Genomic DNA, 20,793 nt, shown 5'->3' on the forward strand with positions numbered 1-20,793 from the left:
GGTTTCGACTACCTCCTACTTCCGGCATGTGGTTAATACTGTTCAAACTCGGTCAGCACTGCCAACAACGGTACGGTTCTCAATCGACACAGGCGGAGCCTTACTTTCCATCCATTTCATATCTAGAACCAATTCATCTCCGCCCGGTCTTCATTTCTCTTTCCTCATTGAATCATTCTCAAACCACATTGCCACAAGTAACAGAAACTTATAGCTCGTGAGTGACAGGAATCACTCGACTTCTACCGAATCCTAATTAAGCATGGCAGTACTAACGACCTGCACACTAGTAGAGTAACTGAGGAAACCTAGGGATCATGCATCTACGGTTTCAATCAACTCCTAAAAACGTAAATGCGCAATAATTATATAATAAACATTGAATATTGAAATTACGGGTTATGCTCCGGGGCTTGCTTGGGTTTGACACAAAGTCAGTTAGTTAGCTTGTAGTCTTGCACCAGCTTGACATCATCCCAGTCCAAGCATGCACTCCAGTCGGTCCTTCCGTCTTCTGGATTGGTCCACCCGTGCACCATCTTCTGGCTCGGCTTCAACATTGCCCTCCGGTTCCACGTGTCGCACATTTAGCGTACCTAGATGATATGCAACGATGCAAAAGCAATGCAATTAAAGGAAAGACATGACTGGGCAATCATTTATCGAGTAAACACAACAAACAAACTCAAAAGACAATAGAGTTGGTGCTGCAACACGAGAGTTTATTCAAGTATTTTAGTCTGAAGTGTTTCCTACTAAAAAGCATTGCTAGCTTACTTATAAAAACTAAGCAAGGATATAAAGCAAGAAAGAACAATTTATTTAACCAACAAGGCATAAAAGTAAAATAAATACAAGCATCCCATGAACTAGTTCTCGCGAGGTTAACATAACTTATACAGGACTAACTTATATTGTTGGAATTAACAAGCAACCATGATTTTCCAGCATTTATCGATAACAGGAGGTAATTAAATTTAACCCCAACATGACATACAAATTAACTTAACTCAAATCATTGCAAGCACTCACCAAATAAGGATTAGCCAAACCTGTCTAGCTAACAAGAGTTAATATACTTCACCCAGAAATGACATAACTTGATGGATTGAAACATGCAGAAAAGAATGGCTTAGCAATACTTTTGGAAAGTGAAAGATATAGCTAGGAACTACACAAATGTAAAAACTTAACTTGAGGATATTGATAACGCATGCAACTATATTTTGCTAACATTTATTGACAACAGAAAACATTTAATTTAGCCCTAGCAAGACAAACATAACAAAAATAGATTTACAAACATGCACATAGCTTCTGGTTCTGAATTTTTTACAGTGAACGAAGAATTCCAAGAGCACACTACTGCATAAATTTCATAATTTTTCGACTTCCAAAACTGCAGATATTAAAAAGACAAGCGTAAACAAGCATTATTCATGATTAAATCAAAACATCACAGAAACATTAAACAACTAGCATGTTAAATATTTTTCCTAAGTTATACATGTCAAAACAACTCTAACCCAACTGGTTTTACCTTTTTACCATTTTTCTACTATTTACTAAGCATTTTCAAAGCTTGCAACCACTTAAACTAACATTTAAATTAGAGCAAAAACTATTTAGAAACTGAAGATAAACCTGTAAGGAAAGTTTTAGATCTTAGAACAAAGAATCTAACAAATTTTAGTTTGCATTTTTTCTGATTTTTCTATGATTTACTACGATTTTCCAAAGTTTCAGCCAATGTATTACAAAAGAATCATTCGCAGCACTATTCATATGAGTCATAGACTTCGCAGAAAACCCCCTGGACTTGTGTCAATTGTTGCCCGAGGTCCCTGGTTACGATTTGGAACAGAGGAGTGCACGGGGAGCTCGTTTCCGGCGACGATGCTCACCGGCGGCAAGGGGAAAGGGGGAAACAGAAGAGGAGGTCGGCGCGAACCTGTAGAGGGGTTTGGAGCGCGAGGAGGTGCCCGGAGGTGGCCTGTCCGCGGCGGCCGGCGGCCGGCGGCCGGTCTGCTCGGCAACGACGGCGCTCTGGCAGGAGAGGGCGGCGATGGTGGGTGCGTGAGCTTCAGGAGATGGAGTGGAGGGTGATGGCGTGCTCGATTTGGGCAGTGGGGGCACGGATGAGGGGCTCCGCGGCGAGCTGCAGTATGGCGGCGGCGACGGCGCCATGAACGAGCATGGAAACTCGTGGAACACGATGGAACGTAGAGAGCACGAGCTTCAGCGAGTTGAGAGGAGTCGATTTTAGCCGTCGGTTGGTGGAAACTGTGGCCAAGAGATGGAGTTCGGCGGCGGCCTGAGTTTCGACAAAACTTTAATGGTGGCTGGTGGTGTGGGGTGTCGATTCCGGCCGGGGTAGGGCGCGGCCGGGCTCGGAAAGGGGCGGAGGAGCTCTGGGGCGAGGCGAGGAGGGTTGGGGCGCGCTGAATCGAAAGGAGTTGCCGCAGGGGAGGTCGGGGCGAGCTCGGACGGCGGCTCAACATGAGGGCTCGAGCGGCAACCTTGCTCGGCTCTGCTCGGTTTGAAGACTGAGGAGAAGATAAGAACGGGGGGCGCCGGGAGGCTTCTGGAGAGGATAAGGACGCGCTCGAGCGGAGGCCGAGGATCACTGACGCGTGGAGTCGTCGCTGGCATGGCGTGCGGCATGGGCGCCGTAAGCGGTGAACAGAGGGAGAAAATGATTCAACGAAACTTAGCTCGATTTTGACCGTCCAAAACTCAAAATTTTATATAGAAACTCGAAAAATTCCAAGAATGAAAGTTGTTCAAAATTTGATTTCCTCCAACTTTTGTTTTAGGCAAAACTTTATTTGAAGATAAAATCATGGTTTAAAATTTGAAATGTTAAAACTAAAGCATTAATGTCCTATTCAAAGCAAAATTAAAAGTTTTCTTCAAATTTTTGTACTGAAACTTGAAAAACCATAAACACGAAAGTTTTTCACCATTCCAAACTCTACAACTTTGTTTTTAGGCAAAAGTTATTTGAGCAAGAATTTAAAAGTTATTTTTAAAGCATGTTTCATTAGATTTGAAAATTAGTCATCATTTCATGTGTTAACAAGCTAGCAAAAATTTAATCCAAATTTTTTTTACAAGCACGATTAACGCTAATGATGATGTCAAACACATGATTAATCTTAATTACAGGTAATTAACACCTGGGGTGTTATAAGGACCCTAGATCCGGCCAAGTAGGGAGTGGATCAAGCAATGTATAGAGTGGATCAGTAGCTAGAGGCGTGCAGGGCTAACTGCAGCGCATAGAGCTCACCTGGCCAAGCTTATCATAGATTGGGAAGAAGCCTCCGGAAGAGAGAAATAGTGGGAAGAAGGCCCCACCACCACCGTCCTTGCTCCCGCGCGGACTTCCGGTAGGGCGCTTCGGCCACGGTGAGGTGCAGGGTTTACATTATCACTGATACATGGTTTATCAGTGCCCTCCGGTATCGATAATCGATTGAAAATCGGTGAAATATCGCTAAAATCGTCTGATAAGGAAGGTCAAATTCAAATATCGATAATCAATGATTTATCATTGATAATCGATGCAAATCGGTCGATTTATCGAAAATTCGGCTGAGAAATGTATTTGGCAGATGGAAAATAGAAATTTTTATAGTATTTTTATTTGGTTTGTTAAGTATGGTATTTTATAAGGTAAATTATACATACATACGTAGCTTACGATAGAATTGCATTAGAAATAAACATGTACATATATTTTGGACATAAATTGAATAAACTATAGATACATATTACACATATCCATGTTATGTATAATTATGCAAACCACACAAATAGGCATACACCAAATGAAATTGCACATAAATACAAAAAAGTACATAGTCCATACAAACCACATTGTCCATATTAGCATAAATTGACACAAGTTTTATGCAAATTGGTAACAGACTCATATGACCACATCCATAATTCATACAGAAAGGCACTTAAAACATCCATTTTTCATAAATAACACTTTTTTATAATAATTATGTAAACCAGTTAGACATAGTTTTTTTAGTATAAGCATACATATTATAGTCAACATTGAAGCCTATTGTATCCTAACTGATTTAACAACAAGTCAACATTGAAGTCTTTCTTCCCACCACTAATATTTAACACTAATCTACATTGCAAATTATCAGTATAACCATCCATTTGTAGCATAATATACAACAATATAGTAAATACCCCATGCATATTTGGTCAAGTTGGTGAAAGGAAATAGAAAATCAACCAAAATTGTTGAATATCAACTGATTTGCATTGATTATCGATGGATTTGCATCATTTATCAGGCTTTAGTATTGGAAACATTTTTTTGTCTAAGCAAACGGTGGTTGTTTTTAATATGTGACATCATTCTAGACTATAGAGAGGCTCTAGTTTTTTATAGAATTTTTTCCACACTAGTTATAAATTTCTTTGAATTTTTGAAATTTGGATTGAAATCCATCGAAAAATCAATTGAAAACCAATATCAGTCAACATCGGTAACGGTAAATTTCACCGATAATCGCGATTATCGAGCGGTTTTGTATTCCATGGTGAGGTGGAGGAGAAGCGGTGGGTGGGGCTGTGGCTGGCGGCGACAACTGTCCGCTCGGGTTGTTTGCCCGTGGGCTGCATGGCTGTCTCGTTGAGTGGTTGTGTTCCACTTCCACCGTTTTTCTGATGGACCTCAACATTTTCCTGTCAAAAATGCCCTTGTTCACAAGGGCATGGGGAGCCACAAGTACACATGGGCTATGACATCCACTCGCTTCAAGGCCCGTCGACCACAAGGAGTTGTAGTTGTGACTGGCTGCCTGCTGTTGGTGTCCTGTCGCACGATCCTAATGAGCAAAGTTCAGGATTAACTAGAGAGTATGTTGATATGAGAGGGTGTCGTTAGGGGTAACGCGTGTTACCCCATATTGGTCAGTCGCAGAAGGTGTGGTGGTGCTTCCTCGTTAGTTAGGCCGAAACTAAAAAATCTGGTTGGCCCAATATATAGATTCGCGGCAAATATTAAAAAAAATTGGAAGCATTTTTTAATGTGGACTAACTTTTTTTATTGTGAGTCGGCTCTAATCTTGCACAGTCTTAAAGTAAAAATATAGAAAGATCAAGTTGGATAGTGAAGAGACCAAATAGTCATGATTCGTTACCACCCTTACTTGCCGCAAATGTTGAGTAAGCATATGGAACACAAATACGATAACCGGTCGCATTGCACACTAAGCAAGTAAGCAACTTTCTTCATTGGGAATGACTAGGGATTGTCCTGGCGCCGCCCGTCGCAGTCGCATTTTGTTTAGGAAAAAGTCTATTTTTGGCCATCCAACTATTGCTTGAGTTTGATTTTGGCCATCCAACTCCAAAACCGGGTATATTTGACCACTCAACTGTCAAAACCGTTCATACTTAGCCATCAGGTTGTTTTGGTGGGCGGTTTTGATGACGTGGCTGACACAGTGGCCGCTGGGCGCTGACATGGACGACACGTGGTGGTGGGGCCCACCTATCATCTCTATTTCTGTCTCCTTTTTCTTCTCTCTCCTCACCTTTGTCTTCTCTCTCCCCTGCCTCGTCCCGTCCTCCATCCCCGATCCACCGCCGCCGCCGTAAGGGAAGATGGCACGACGCCGCCGCCCATCTCCTCCATCTCCACGGTCGTGCCGCCGCCCGTCTCCTCTGTCTCCATGGCCGCGCCGCTGCCCGTCTCCTCCGTCTCCATGGCCGAGCCGCCGCCAGCCGCCACTGCTGTGGGGAGCGCCTTTCCGTGGCCTCGTGCGCCGCCGCTGTCTATCCCTGGCCGCTCCACCGCCGTCGTGCGGGAGGAGGAGTGGACGACGGCCCTCGGCGCAGAGGAAGGAGCATCTCATCTATCTCCACGGTCGCGCCACCGCCCGTCTCCTCCATCTCCACGGTCGCGCCGCCGCCCATCTCCTCCGTCTCCATGGCCGCGCCACCACCCGCCGCCACTGCTGTGGGGAGCGCCTTTCCGTGGCCACGTGCGCCGCCGCCCGCCGCCACTGCTGTGGGGAGCGCCTTCCCCTAGCCGTCGTGCGGGAGGAGGAGTGGACGACGGCCAACAGCACAGAGGAAGGAGGAGTGGACGGCGGCCGTCGGCGCGGGGGTAGGAGGAAGGGCAAACGGCGACCGCGGGCGTGTGGGAGGAGGGGCGGATGGCGGCGGCCGCCGGTGTGGGGGAAGGAGGTGGGATGGACGGCGGCCGCCGGGATGGGGGAAGAATGTGTGGATGGCGGCCGCAAGCATGGGGAGAGGAGGAGGGGCGGACGGCGGCTGACCGGCGCAGGGCGCCCCTCCCTGGGGCCGCACCGCCGCCGCCATGGAGGATTTGGTTGGCCAGCCGGTGGTGACTATGGCGGCCATGATGGTGACTTCGAGTGAGGAGAGAGATTGGAGTAGGGAGAGAGCTGACCTGTGGGCCCGGCTGCCACTGTGTCAGCCACGTCATCAAAACCGCCTATCAAAACTACCCGATGGCTAGGCATGAACTGTTTTGACAGTTGAGTGGTCAAATATACCCGGTTTTGGAGTTGGATGACCAAAACTAAACTCAGACAATAATTGGATGGTCAAAATGGACTTTTTCCTTTTGTTTAAGCATAGTTCAACCTTAAAAATCTGATGAAGCGTCTTCCGGACTTCCCAAAAAAATAAATAAAACAAAGTTTGTTATTAGCAGAGCTACCCAAAACCCAAACTTGATCAAAGATTCTCCCAAATGAAAGCTTTGGCAAACTATGTAAAATGCTTCATGCGCTGCCTTTGGATGTTTTAGGTATCCAGCCATCCATGGGAAGGCAACGTGGGTGTGCCGAGGGACACTACTCCCGAGAAGGGAGAAGCCAAGAATCCGAGATGATGAGCTGTGGCGTGTGGCTGGTACTGGGACCCATATGTCAGAAGACGAGTTGACCATTTTCTGTGGGAATGGTCGTGCGTACGACCCCAGGGCCCAGGAGTAGGACTGGAGGTTGAAAAAGGTTTCGGTGTAGCCCTTTCCGATCGTTTAATCTACCAGGTGGCAGCTGCCCATTGGCTTTTCTGCCGTATAATGATCCACGTAATTTGTTGTTGTTTCCCGCCAAAATGCTCTGGTCCTTGGGCCTGACAAACCAAAAGTGGCCATGGGCTGTAAAATCCGCTCACTTCAGGTCCGTCAACTGTGTCAGGTTTGTACTGACTAGTAATCTTGTGGACATCTCAGGAGTCAGGACACCAATATCTGCGCCGAAGACACAAGCTTTCCCAGACGATTCATCCCAAAGAGGCTAGCAAGCAAAATTCGGTTTGAAGTTTGAACCGGAGAGGACAGTGATAAGGAACTGGGAAGTGGAAGTGGAAGTGATCAATCAAGCCAGCTCATTCTCGTAGGTCAATTCTGAGAAGATGAGCACCAAGCCACCAACACAGGAAGGCAGCAAGATGTCTCTGACAATGCGGGGACGTAGGGCCGGAGCCATGATGTAACGACACATCGATTTGCTTGAAAAGGTTAATCCAAGGTTGCAAATTGCAATGCTTCTTAGAGTTGGCTATTTAATCTAGCTCATCCCAGTCTCAACTTCCCATTTAGGATTAGGAAAACGACTCATGCTCACTGCACGTTGAGTGAACCACACCTATACTACAATCTGCTTACGCTTTCGTCCTCTTACACATCCAACAATGTTCATCTGGTTTACTAGAAGAATTAAAGAAAAAAAGAAGATATATCCCAATCAGTATCTGGATCAGCAATACTCAACAAACTGAAACTTAACCAGACGTTTTTCCCAGAATGAGAGTAATAATGTTACGTGTCATGATCTCATAACATGCTAATTTAAGTTAGTAAATACTAAATACTGGAGCTCTCTCCATAAGTGTGCTGGCAAAACCCTAACAGAAAAAACTGAAACATCTTCCAGGCTTTCCCAAAAAGAAGACGAAGCTTGTAACCACCCTAAACCCCCCAAAACTTCCCGAGAATTTCTCCAAAATGAAAGCATTGGCAGACTATCATAATCAGCTTCCTGTTTGATTAAAACAGCACTGTCGGTTGACTTTTCCACAAGACCTGAAAAATAACATGTGGAATATTAGGGACGTGTTTTAATAATCGTACAAAGAGAATAGAGAACTGGTAAAATAGGGGAACAACTGTTTCTGGGTTTAGCACAACACCAACTAAATGATCAAAGCATTATAGATTTACAGTCCACCTAGTCACTTTACTAATGGATTGTGGAAGATAATATATTCATGGTCTGTCCATATCGTGGTTGCAGAAATGACCCTTATTATGAAATAGCAAGCTTCATCTCAGGTTTGATCACAAGATGATAGTGTTTTAAACAACAGCAAGACAGTGTCTCCGTACGTGATGACAAATTGACAAGGCCGGGCATCTTTCAGTTCATTGAACACTATGACTGGCACCACTTGTGGTTTGCACTTAATCATGTTTGCTAGTTCAAAAAATCGAAAATGCCATGGATTAAATGCCCCATCCTTGAACAAAAATTGAGAATTTCGTAGGCACCAATCTGTCATTTACTATGGCATGACTGTAATGAGTAGGAGTGTATGTGAGAGAAAATGAAAATAACTAGGGGAACACGTATCTTTCCATTAAGAAAAAAGTCACTCAAATTCAAATTTCAAACCCAGGTGGTGAGTGGTGACAGCACCTCCCAACAACTGAGTTTGCCTCAGTTCCTTGGAGGTTGGAACAATAAGCAGCATGCTACATTGGAAGTGATCAATCAATAGTCTGGGTACAGGCCTAAGTACCTAACCAATGGCATATTGGCATTGGCATAGATAACAATATAACATATACAGCCTGGAAATGTAACTTTGACTGTAACACTAATATGGAGCTAGAAAACTTAAGAGACATGAGGTGTGTATTTATCCTCTCCAAATGTCCACTTGTGACAAGAGGGCTTTTTTTCTTTTATGAACGAACCGGCACAAGACGCTGTCCATTTCTATTGATAGAGAAGAAGAGAGCGTTGTAGGTTGTAACTTCTAAATTCCTTGTGACATTCTACATCACTTCGAAATTACATGCCTATCTTTAATGAATGGTTTGACCTCCTGTTGGCTCCAATGACGAAAAAATAAAGAATACACAAGACAGGATGCAGATTCTAGTGGGTCGACCCACTGACCCAGTGGCCAGTACCCAAAATATTCAGTCTGGTGTATGTACCCATCGGGGTGACCCACTTAATTTTGATGCAAATTAGTGCCTAACGTTGTGGGTTACCAGGTAACCCATTCGCCACCTCCCCCTCCTCCTGTCTCGCGAGTTCCCAACTTTACAGCAGGCAGTGATGGCACCTCGACTTTGCAGATCTCGCGCTGTCTGTCTGTAGCAGGCCTATGTTGTTTGTAGATGGTTTTGCTCCATGCGCCCGTAATCATCTTCCTGCAGATTCGAATTCCAAGCTCCGACTCGATTTGTCCGCGAACTCAGGGGAGGCTAGCGTAGAGGCAAGTGGCGGGCAGCGGCAAGAAATTCGAGCAGAGCGGAAGGCATCGGAGAAGAGGGAAAGCCTACATCGATTTGGTTTCTAGTAGATTGCGATCCAATTGACAGAGAGAGCTGGAACTATCCATCTCCGGCGAGCTGTGGTGGGTGCAGCCGTGCAGGGACGTCCCGGGGGCGGCGGCGCATGGGTACCGGCTCATGCCTAGAGGGAGAATAGAGAAACTATTGCTTGATTCTCCGCATCCACTTGCTGGCTTGAAGAATCATTATTCCTAGCAGACACAGAGCGTGACGATCAATTAAGATCTGATGTTTTGGTTGACCCAATGGGTCATTTGGGTAAACATTGAAACACAATGGGTAACTCAAAACCCAAAAAAAATATTAATGGATCGGTTGGGTTAATCACTGGTTGACCCAAATTCAACCCATTTACATCCTGAGACAAGAGGAATCTGTATCTTCAATTTAAAGGAAAGCAGGACTTCAATGCATGACAATGAACATATGATTGTTCCCAACAACTAACATTGGACAGCAGGAATAGAACCAGTTCAAACTAGTTAACTGGTGCATATATGAGTAATGCAGTAGGATGGCACTGAAGAAACAACACTGGATATACAAAATAACTTGTAGTGGATCAGATAAGAAGCATTAATGGAGAGAGAGTGCCCAAAGATAACCTGGTAGACTTCAGCTCTCCTAGTCTCTGCCTGAACGAACCAGAACATCTGCCAAAGTCTTGTTTCCAGAACCTTCCTTCTTGCCTGAAATAGGTTCATTCAATCATCATATGATTGGTGTAATACCAACTCAAAACAAGTCGTAGCAAAAATATAATTCCATGCATTCAAATATAGCATTTGAGCTAGCAATCAAACCCATCACATCGATCAGGTTACAATGAATTTAACTTAGCATAGAAAATCTATACCTGACATTAATTAGAGGCATATGTTAGACTCGATCTCTCACTCGGTCATGGACCGTCTCACGACTAGAACATGCCCTGATCGGGGGTGCGCTTACCGTCTCCCGCATCAAACCCGCTACGGGTGCTCCCTCCCTCCCTCCCTCCCTCTCTCTGGTTAATGTACCAAGAGCCTAGTTCTTTTCAAGCATTTAAACAGACATCCGTATGTGATTGTGATGCAATTAATATATATACCAGATTGCTGCAAACAAGTTCATATGTAGATCATGCAGTGTAATTTCAAATTCCCAAACAGCATATTGTTCTACCAAATTTTAGACTGGAACATTTTTACTTCCAAGTTCCAACAAATCCTCAAACATTCATATGAGGGTTCAGAATTATACTGTACCACATAAATGATTGAAATATGCATAATGTACATATATTACTTATCGAGCTGCTAAATCGTACTGCTAGGCATAAGCCTCTTACTACATGCTGTAAATTGAAAATGTAAGGAATCTAACAATTCTAATACACAACCACATCTCATGAATCAAGCATGTGAAAGATAATACCTGCACAAGGGATCCGACTTGATTGAAGCCTTTTCCGGAGCACACATGGTCTGAGCAATGTACTGCAGACAACAGACCCCAGTTCATCTATAGGCTCACCGAGCGCCATCCCCATCTCCATGTCTAGGGCTAGAGCACGGTTGCCGACAGACAGTGATACACATGAGATTCGCTTTCAGTGGGTGGACCACGCCAATACGTGGGGTGTGCTCCTCAGGTGGTGGATCTGCACGGTCCCCACACAGTCGGCCAAGCTCCACCTGGTTCTCCAGCGTCCAGCAGTTGCTTTCTTCATCAAGGACAAATGAGCTGAGCAGGAAAGGCATCTTCTGGGACAGCTCGACATAGCGCAACCTCCCCTCGCTGACCCCCATGCGCCGGAACATTCCCTGTACCTGTTGTGCCGCCGAACGCTCTGTCATCGTCCTGGGCTTGGGCACCGGCTGCACGCTGGTATTGGGAAGCTCGATAAAGCGGAGCTCAGGTCGGTCACTGAACGGGTCGGCTGAGACGGCACCCCAGCTCAGATCAACCCACCACAGCCGTCCGGCGAAGGTAAGCACCTCGGGGTATATGTCCATCCGTCGGGGGAGCGGGAGTGGGGACGGCAAGTCCACGAGCTTCTCCCACTCCCCAGTTTGGGAGAGAAACCGCCGCATTACGAAGCTCCGCTTCTCCGCGTCGCGGTCCTCACTGAGCTCGGCGACAGCGTACCTGTCAGGCGGCCCTCGCCCGTGTGCGGAGCGGGTGAGGAGGCCGACGCTGCGGCAGGACGAGGTCTTCTTCGTGCCGTCGATGTCCGGTAGGCGGAACACCTGGCCGCTGAGCGGGTTGCAGACGAAGCGCGTGACGTCGGGATCCAAGTCGAGCCCGACCAGCATGCGCCCCCGCCTGCCGTCGGGTGCGGTGACGAAGGGAGCCGTTGCGCTGCCATCTCTGAAATCGAGGAGGAGGAGGCCATCGCCGCTCGTGGCGGTGGCCATGCCGCCTTGCAGGGCCAAGATGTCGCTGTCCGGGTCGGGGCGGGGCCGTAGATCGACGAGGTGCTCGGGGACGAAGAGAGTGGAGGCGCATGGGGGCACGCCAAGCTGGATCGACGAGCCTGGAAATGGAGATTTGACCAGCACGGTGCGGTAGATCATCGCCCACGGAAGGTGCCATGCGGCCGTGGAGAGGCCGCGGCGGAGGTGGCCGGAGACGGCGGCGGAGAGGCCAAGGATGCCCCGGAACGGCATCTCGGACTCGGAGAAGCCGATGCGGCGCTGCGAAAAGGGGAAAGCTTTGGTGCCTGACGAGAGGAGGGGAGAGAGTGGGTTTTGCAATCGCAAGGTCCGGTCCGGTGCGTATAGACCCTGTGCACCGAGCTCTGATAGCTCTGGCAGGGAGGAGAAAATAGCGTGGAACTGTTCCACCGGTTCTACGGTTGCGCCGGACCCGGAAGCAGGCTGGGTGGTCTACTAGAGTTAGTCTATGAAAATTTGTTAACCACATTCCTTCCAGCAGAAGGTTCATTTTGAACGCGGCGTTTTAATTGGCTGGTCAGCCGATGCACACGTCATCATTTTCCCGCCAAAATCCTCATGACCGCTTGCTTTTTTTTTTTTGAGGCCCCTGGGCTGCTTGCTTGGACTTGCCTGCTGGGCTTGGCAAGTCACGGGTACATCCATGTGGAAACACCACCGACTAAAAAACCCCATGGCACGGCAGGCATCCAACTCAACAACCAAAATCTTCTTTAAAACGGGTCCAAAAGATCTTTTTTAAAATAAACAGTCTGCTGCATCTGAGAACTCGCATCTCAAACTTCATTGTCCAGCCAACGTTCCCCAAAAAAAAACTTCTTAATCCATCAAAAGCTCAGAACAGCTTTCGCCTGGTAAATTCCAGAAACCTGGAAAGCAGATGGTAAACATTATGGACGTCTCATTGAACATGTGAAGGGGGTGATAAGTGCTTCTGAGAACGGACTGAATTTTCTTGGTTCGTTATGAACACAAGCAAACAGAAAAAATAGTAAGCCCCATATACCTATTTGCATGTAATAGAAATGAGAATTTTATTTTCAATCTCAATTTATCATTTCTTTGTTGTGGTAAAACCTCATGTCATGACCACTTGCTGGAAGGAATACAGACAATAGCTAAAGATGTTACCAAAACTATAGGCTCTGTTCTGATCTATTAGCTCTATTCTGAATTTTCAGATTTGATAAGTTTCACTAAACCACTGTTTGTATAAAGTCATAATAACTGGCAGTTCAAACCACAATAGCTAATCTATACAGCTGATATGAGGTCCAAAAATAAAACGTGATAGGAGACTATTGCTGGTGTACCCCTGCACAGTGAATTATAAACACCTACTACAACAAGACGGGAACGTATCTAGTGCAAACCACAGCCTTTGTGAAAACCCGTGCAAACCATGATAAGAAAGTCATCTAAATTCACCAAAAAATCACACATGTAGATGATATGATGATACACAACCTTGTAAAATATCTTTTCGAAACTCAATTTTGTTTGTGAGATATAAAAATAACAAATTTCTAACAAATCATCTGGACAGCTTTCTGGCTTGAAATTTGTTATTTTTATATCTCACAAACGAAGTCAAGTTTGGACAATTTCTTCTACAAGGTTGTGTATCATCATATCATCTACATATGTGATTTTTTGGTGAATTTAGATGACTTTTTTGCCATGGTTTGCATGGGTTTTCACGAAGATTGTAGTTTCCACTAGATATGTTGCCCATTAAATATTGTAAGACAATGAGCGCTATGGGGGGAAACAAGAGTTTACTGCGTTCAGCATAAACACAAGTAAACACATGTAAATGGAAACTATGACACTCTGTCTAGTCCCTTGACTTGTACAAATTTAAAAATAGCATGTTTGTGTTTCACCCATGCCTGGTTCGGAAGATTTCACCATGATCCTTGTTACGAAATAGCAAGCTTTCTCAGGCTTGATCGGTTGCTCAATATGTTAGGAAAGGGTTACAGTGGCTCATCATGATAATAAGACTAGGCATCCTTTAAGCTCATTAACAGAACTTCTAGCTGCCATTTTATCATGTTTGCTGGTACAGTATAAAGAGAAACGCTAGAATAACCCCGCATGCCTATTTGTACATTCTTTGTTAAAACATACATGGTATGCTTACTTTCTGCATCCTAGGGAGCCATTTGGCTACTTAAAAGTTACAACAGGATCACATGGCATGACTCAAATGTACAATTTAATTCAGTGTTGCTTTTTAATACTTGTCCAGAGTATTCTAGTTGACAATAAAGCATAAAAACGAGACTGCACATCTTTCAGGCTTTAAATTGTTTTGTACTTAGTTACTTGCTTTGTTATTGACCCAATTTGAAGTTCCTACTGTTTCATCCCAAAATTGTTTTTGAAATTCTAAATAATTTATGTTAAGCGGCCCATACAATTATACTCTGTACAGCTGCTTGAAGGTCGAGAGAGAAACATGATACTGATAAATTTTAGTGCACTCTACTCTAACCCCTAATGATAACTTGTGCTCCTGGAAAGTGAACCCCAAAGTGCTGCCACAAGATTGCAGGGGAAAAGGATAATTTCCCAAGTGCTTAATGGATAATAGCCATTTTCTTGCCTATTATGATTCAGAGTATGCATTCCCGAAATGATGATACCAGCACAACACACATACAGGCAGTGTAAAGTAAGAAGCCACAAAAGTGCTATCTTGTAAAAATAGAAAACAGATTGAACACAAGAGTTAGCTTAAGAACGAACCAAATGATGAGTTTGCTTCTGTACCTCAATTCCTCTTGTCTCTGTCCGCACGAACCAATATGTCTGATAAAGTCTTTTTGGCATCCGTCTTTGTGCTTGAAAAAGTTCCTTCAATTAAGGATTTAAGGGAATTCAACAATTAAGCCAACAAAAAACAAAAGGTCTACATTTCTATATATTGCACATTGTAGTTGCTTGAAGTGCCAAACCGATCAAAGAGATTGACCAAGATCATAGCAACCTCATATGGAACATTACAAAAGTTATATACACCCGTACTAAAACCATGTTTCTGCATCAAAATGCATTCAGTTTGGCTGGCTGAAAATATGTAGATTTTCAGTCACTTTTTAGCCCCACTGGATTAGCACAGATTACACAACACACTCATAGAAACAGAGTCAGATGGCTATTGGCTATGCATGTTGACTGATATTTAGATGGATTTCATTCGCGTGACAATTAGCATTTCCATTTTCAAGATCCAACATGCTAGACAACAACAACAAAAATCTACACTTTGAGGGACTTGTAAGCAATTGACTTTGGAAACTGGCTTAAGGACTACGTTCCGTTGGTTACTTTTTCGTCAGATATCGTTGAACTCTAGTCTGTTGGTTTTTGCGTTGTTTTTTGCGTTGTAATAGATCTTATCTGGAGAACTGGTTTACCCAGTGTTGTACTGAACCTCTTATGGCTTTCAATATAAGCAGAGCAGAGTCTCTTTTCAAAAAAAAAAAGACTTGTAAGCAATAGACAAGCCTGCGGAACCACATGGTTTAAGGAAATGTGAAATGAAGAGTACGGATCTGGAAACTCTCTAATGTACATATACACCCTTGATGGATCAAGCATTCATCTTAGAAGAAAAAAAGTGAAAAGAAAAACTATTACCTGCAGAAGGGATTCGGCTTGATCCAAGCCACGGTGGGAGAACACATGGTACGCCTGTACCTTCATCTCTCAACGAACACGAAAGCAGCTTCTCCCTGTCCATGTCTAGGGAGAAAGCCAGTTCTGCGACTGTGAGGTGCATGATGCTTGCAGACAGTGGGTCAAGAGCGCCGATGTGTGGCGTATCATCCCCAGACAATTGATCTTCATATCCATATGGGAAGACTCGGCTAAGCGCCACCCGGTGTTCCAGTGTCCAGCCGCTTCCATCATCATCAAGGGCAAAGGAACTGAGCAGGAAAGGCTTCTCCTTGGACACCTCGGCGTAGCGCAGCCTCCCCTCGCTGACCCCAATGTGGCAGTACCTCCCCTGTACCCGCCCGTCGTCCTCCAGACCCTCCATGGGCTCTGTCACGCTGCCCCTCGGCAGCTCGACAAAGCGGAGGTCCGGTTGGCCGCTGAACGGGTCCGAGGAGATGACGCCCCAGCTCGCATCGACCCACCAGAGCCGGCCGGCCAAGGCCAGCACCTCACGGTCTATATTGATCCGCCGTGGGAGCGGGAGCGGGGACGGCAAGCCCACCAGCTTCTCCCACTTCCCTGTTTGCGACAGAAACCGCCGCATGACGAAGCTTCGCCCCTCCCCGTCGCCGTCCTCACTGAGCACGGCGACAGCGTACCTGTCAGGCGGCCGGTCCGGGCGTTCAGATTGGGTGAGGATGCCCATCTCCGTGTACCACGATGTCTTCTTGGTGCCGTCGATGTCCGGGAGCCGGAACACCTGGCCGCTGAGAGGGTTGCAGACGAAGCGCGTGATGTCGCAGTCCAGGTTGATGGCAGTCAACTTGCGCTCCTGAGTGCCGCCGCGCGTGGCGACGATGGGGGCCGTGGCGCTTACGTCCATGAAGGCGAGGAGGAGGAGGCCGTCGCCGCTGGAGGTTTTGACGACGCCGCCGTAGAGAAGGGACACGTCGTCGCCGCGGGGGTCGTGGCGGGGCGGGTCAGCGAGGTGGGCGGGGATGATGAGGTGGGAGAGGCACGGGGGCTCGGCGAACAGGAGGGACGCGCGCGGCGCCCTCGAGTCTGCCAGCCTCGCGAGCGGGTGGATCATAGCCCACGCAGAGCGCGAGGCGGACGAGGAGAAGCCGCGGCGGAGGCGGCCGGAGACGGCGGCGGAGAGGCCAAGGGTGCGCCGTGTCACAGCCCAAGAAAAAAAAGGAAATAAATAAAATTTTCCCGCCGGGCCCACCCGTCAGCCTCCTTCTTTCCTCCTCCTCTCTGTTCTGCGCCGCGGCACGCACGCGTCGCCATGCGCCGGCCATCCCCGGCTTCCGTGCCGCGCGCGTCTTCCGCTCGCCCCATCCTCCACGACGACGCCGCGGCCTTATCCTTCCCCGCTGCCGTGTTCTCCTTCTCCTCCCCATCTTCCTCCTCCTGGAACTCGAGCAGAGCTCGCCCCCATCGCCGCGCCGACGAACTCCGGCCGCCGTTCCTCGATTTCGCGCGCCCACGGCCCCCTCACCTCGCCCTCCACCTCCTCCAGCCTCCTCGAGCTCGCTCCCGCGTTTTCCCGGCGGAATCAAGCCCGCGCCGCCCGGCCGCCATTGACGCCGCCGCGAGGAGCTCCGTCGGCCGCCGTCGATTCGCCGTCTCCGGTGAGCTACTTCTCGATTCCTTGCGCGAGGAGCATCTCCTCCCTTCCCTCGCTCGATTTCCCTCCTCACCAGGCCTCCTCCCCCTCCCTGCAGGGCCGTTGGCGCAGCCCTCCGCCCGCCGCCGCTGTTCGTCGTCGCGCCGCCCCGTCGTCACTCCTCTCCGCCCGTGCCGTTGTTGGTGAGCTTTGCCGTCGCCTGGAACATGCCTTGCGCGCGCCTCCGGCCCCTCTCCAGCCCTGCTTCGCCGCGCCGCCGTTCGCCGCGTCGCGCGCGTCGTGGGTCTGTTCGTGGACACGAAGAAGATGAGCAGTGGTAGAAGCTAATAACAATCTTTGTTGTACTTGTGTGTGTTTGAGTTTGCAAAAATCATAGAAAAATATATATAGATCCAAAAATAGTGAAACTTGTTTTGTTAGTTTCCTTTTGCTTAGATCTACTCGTGAAAAATATAGTTTTGCATGTTACTGTCCTGTAGATTTACTTGTGGTTTAATATTGCAAAAGTGAGTTAAATGCTTAGTTATTTGTGTGATGCTCTAAAAATGCTAAACCAAATTTTGTTAGGCTCCTTGTGAAATGTTCTTTCCAGTGGTACAACTTGCTTGCATGAATCTCGCATGTTGGTTAGCGTTTTGTTTCGATTTTGTGCTTGGTCTGAAATGTTGTTTATTGCATAAATATTTTCTGAAAATGATAAAATGGCAAAACCACTTTTGTTAGCCTTGTTTACATGTTTAGTTCCTGTGCAAATTTTATGGAAATTGTTTGGACTCGTTTGCATGTTCTTTTTTTATTTATCTTATTTAGAGTAACTAAAATTTGATATATTTATGATTAATTCTAGGAAAATGCTTTTGATGTAAATCCAAATTTTCATGAGTTCCTTGTAATGTTCTTTGCTTTCTCAATTTAATTTGTGATTTATGTTTGTTTTATAAGTTTATTTCCTAATTCTTGCTCTAGTTTCCTCGTTCGTGTTTGCATAGTGATTGGTTGTTGTCGCGTGTGTTACGTTTGTGAATCATCGCATATGTGCCATTCATTATTCACGTCTTGTCACCCTTGCATAATCTAGGATATCACACTAATGCATGCATCTCATTTCATGCATAGCATTTGTTGCACAATCAGGGCATCATGCTAATTCTGGCATCTCATTCATGCATTATAGTGACTGAACCGTCGGAGAACGAACCCGTTGAGCCTGCCGAGTCCGTCGAGCCTGAACCCGGAATCCCGTTCATGGTCGAGCCCGAAGTTAACCCAGGCAAGCAGCTAAGCATGATTCTTTACTCCTATTTAATCTGAGTTAGTTAGTTACATCACCGGGTAATATGGGGTTATATAGTATGTATGTATTGCATTTTGATACCTATTCTCTTGCATTACCCTTCCTTGAATTGTTATCCATGTCCTTGTCACTTGTTAGTCAGTTAATAACTTAATCTGATTAGATGCTTAGCCCTGCTTAGAATACTCATATTGCTTGCTCGAAAGGAATGGTTTGGAGTATCACACTTACCTGATTATCCTTGAGTGCACTTGAGTATCTGGGACAAGTGGAGTGCAGTATCGAGATTCGAGCGGAATGTTAGGGCCTAGAGAATGAAGTCACATGGGCATAGTCCGCTTGGATCGATTAAGGACCGAGTGGACGACGTTGGTTTTGAGCACCTTTCCGTGCTACCACATATCCAATATAATGGAACGGATAAGCCAATTACCTTCTTTGACTTGATCATTGATGTACAGTCCTAGATACGTGGCTAAAGGCTATGCAGAGAGGCTTAGAGGTGTCCCCCAGATGGACCTATGTGTAGGAAAGTTTAGAGATGTCCCCGGTGGAAACTAAGTCTCTACGCGTAAGCTAGGTGTGAAGATTTCAATGATCGAGCCATGTTGGGAACGGTTGTCGCGAGTGCCCCTTATCCAACTTTGGCCGGTTGGGTGAGTCGCATGGTCCTCGCGTCGTGTGGGTAAAGTAGTACACCCTTGCAAGGTTATAACCAATTCGAATTGCCGCGCTCTCGGTTATGAGCAAGCTCATTATCCCATGAACTCCTCATAGATTATCGTTTATGATGGGAACGGTTCTTGTTACATCTATGATCAGTTATAGATGATGTTACTCTCTTAATCAACTAAAAGTGTTTGGGGGTTTGGACAACTTTAATTAATTTTGTTAGAAGAGCTCATGCTTATGCAATAATTACTTAACCTTAAAGCTTTTATTTGAGCCTTTGCATGATCCTTGCTTATTTATTTGCGTAAGTCTTGCGGAGTACCTTTGTACTCAGGGTGCTTCTAACCCTAGTTGCAGGTGAACCCGAAGTGGTGTTCGGCCACTTCTACCCCGCCGATTTAGGCGCGGGGGAGGAGTAGGTCGTTGAGGCTGGGATGGTGTCCTTGAGCAAGACATCATCATCGTAGTAAGTTTCTTCGTAATCGAACTCCGTGAGAGCATGTAAATATAATAATTCTTAAGTTTCTATTTAATATGGTTTCTGTGAGCCCAAGGTTTGTAATGAAGTTAGGTTGGACCCACCTATATCAAATTTGTAATAATAAATGAATAAAATTGCTCTTTGTGGATCATCAGCAATGTATGCGTTTGTATAACGGTACGTGTGCTTAATCCTGGGCATGTGGCAAACACGTACCGGGACTACCGGGTTTGCTCTCGTTCTGGGTGAATTGTGTTGATTAAGTGCCTCTAAGGCATGGATTAGCACGTGGCGTGTCGAGAGACGGACATGTGTTAGCCCTCGTCTTAAAGGATTAATCAATAATTTCACCTAAACCGAGGGTAAATTGGGCGGTTCTCACAACGGGTATCAGAGCAGAGGTTTCCATAAAGTGAACCTAAAATTTGCTTAGTGGGGTGAGAGTAAAATAAAATATGATCACTTGCACCAAGATTTACTTTTGTTAAAAATTTGAACCTAAGGTAAAATGCTACATTTCTTCCTTCATCTTAGAGCTAATTCTCCCTTATTGCTTCACTTGTTTAATTAAGATATACTTAACCCCTCTTGTCTTCATGAGTAGCGGGAGCGTAGGAAAACCCTTTCACCCTCTGGAAACCTTTTGAGCCTTTTACCGGAGTTGAGAAGGTGGGAATCACCCATTGTCCTGAGCGCTAGTAGGAGGGTTGTAGTGCTGCTGGACAATGCGGTTGTTTTGGGTCGTGAGTGAGTGCTAAAACGTTAAGGCGTGCTCACGATGTGAGGAGACGTCATGTTGCATTCATACTTCGCATACATGCATCATATCATGCATATTCTGTTGCTTTGGGTGTTTGCTAATATTTTCGTATAAGTTTCTTCACACCATTGCACATCTCACTTTTGATAGACCTCGTATGGTTAGAAACGTAGGATGTGCAGAGTTGTGAATCTAAGTTTCACTTTCTAAGGTTCTATAACCTTTCCTGACATTTCTTGTCGTCATAA

At 46.0% G+C, this 20,793-nt stretch overlaps 2 protein-coding genes across 5 annotated transcripts; both read right to left on the minus strand.

Moving 5' to 3' along the window:
- Positions 1–547: 547 nt before the first annotated feature.
- Positions 548–13,517, minus strand: LOC120665199. Of its 4 annotated transcripts, none has more exons than XM_039944672.1 (3): positions 11,018–13,517; positions 10,207–10,290; positions 548–596 (listed from the first exon to the last, which is right to left on the minus strand). In XM_039944672.1, the coding sequence occupies exon 1, from the start codon at positions 12,250–12,252 to the stop codon at positions 11,113–11,115; it is 1,140 nt and encodes a 379-aa protein (XP_039800606.1). In that variant the 5' UTR covers positions 12,253–13,517; the 3' UTR covers positions 548–596; positions 10,207–10,290; positions 11,018–11,112. The 4 variants fall into 4 exon arrangements, with proteins under 4 accessions (XP_039800606.1, XP_039800604.1, XP_039800605.1 ...); XM_039944670.1 differs by lacking the exon at positions 548–596 and adding an exon at positions 7,778–8,098; XM_039944671.1 differs by lacking the exon at positions 548–596 and adding an exon at positions 8,115–9,792.
- A 111-nt stretch (positions 13,518–13,628) lies between these two features.
- Positions 13,629–16,876, minus strand: LOC120665198. The gene is made up of 2 exons (XM_039944667.1): positions 15,688–16,876; positions 13,629–14,901 (listed from the first exon to the last, which is right to left on the minus strand). The coding sequence occupies exons 1-2, from the start codon at positions 16,796–16,798 to the stop codon at positions 14,819–14,821; spliced, it is 1,194 nt and encodes a 397-aa protein (XP_039800601.1). The 5' UTR covers positions 16,799–16,876; the 3' UTR covers positions 13,629–14,818.
- Between the last annotated feature and the right edge of the window lie 3,917 nt (positions 16,877–20,793).

Source organism: Panicum virgatum, chromosome 3N, assembly GCF_016808335.1.
Source record: "Panicum virgatum strain AP13 chromosome 3N, P.virgatum_v5, whole genome shotgun sequence".
NCBI classification, from domain to species: Eukaryota; Viridiplantae; Streptophyta; class Magnoliopsida; order Poales; family Poaceae; genus Panicum; species Panicum virgatum.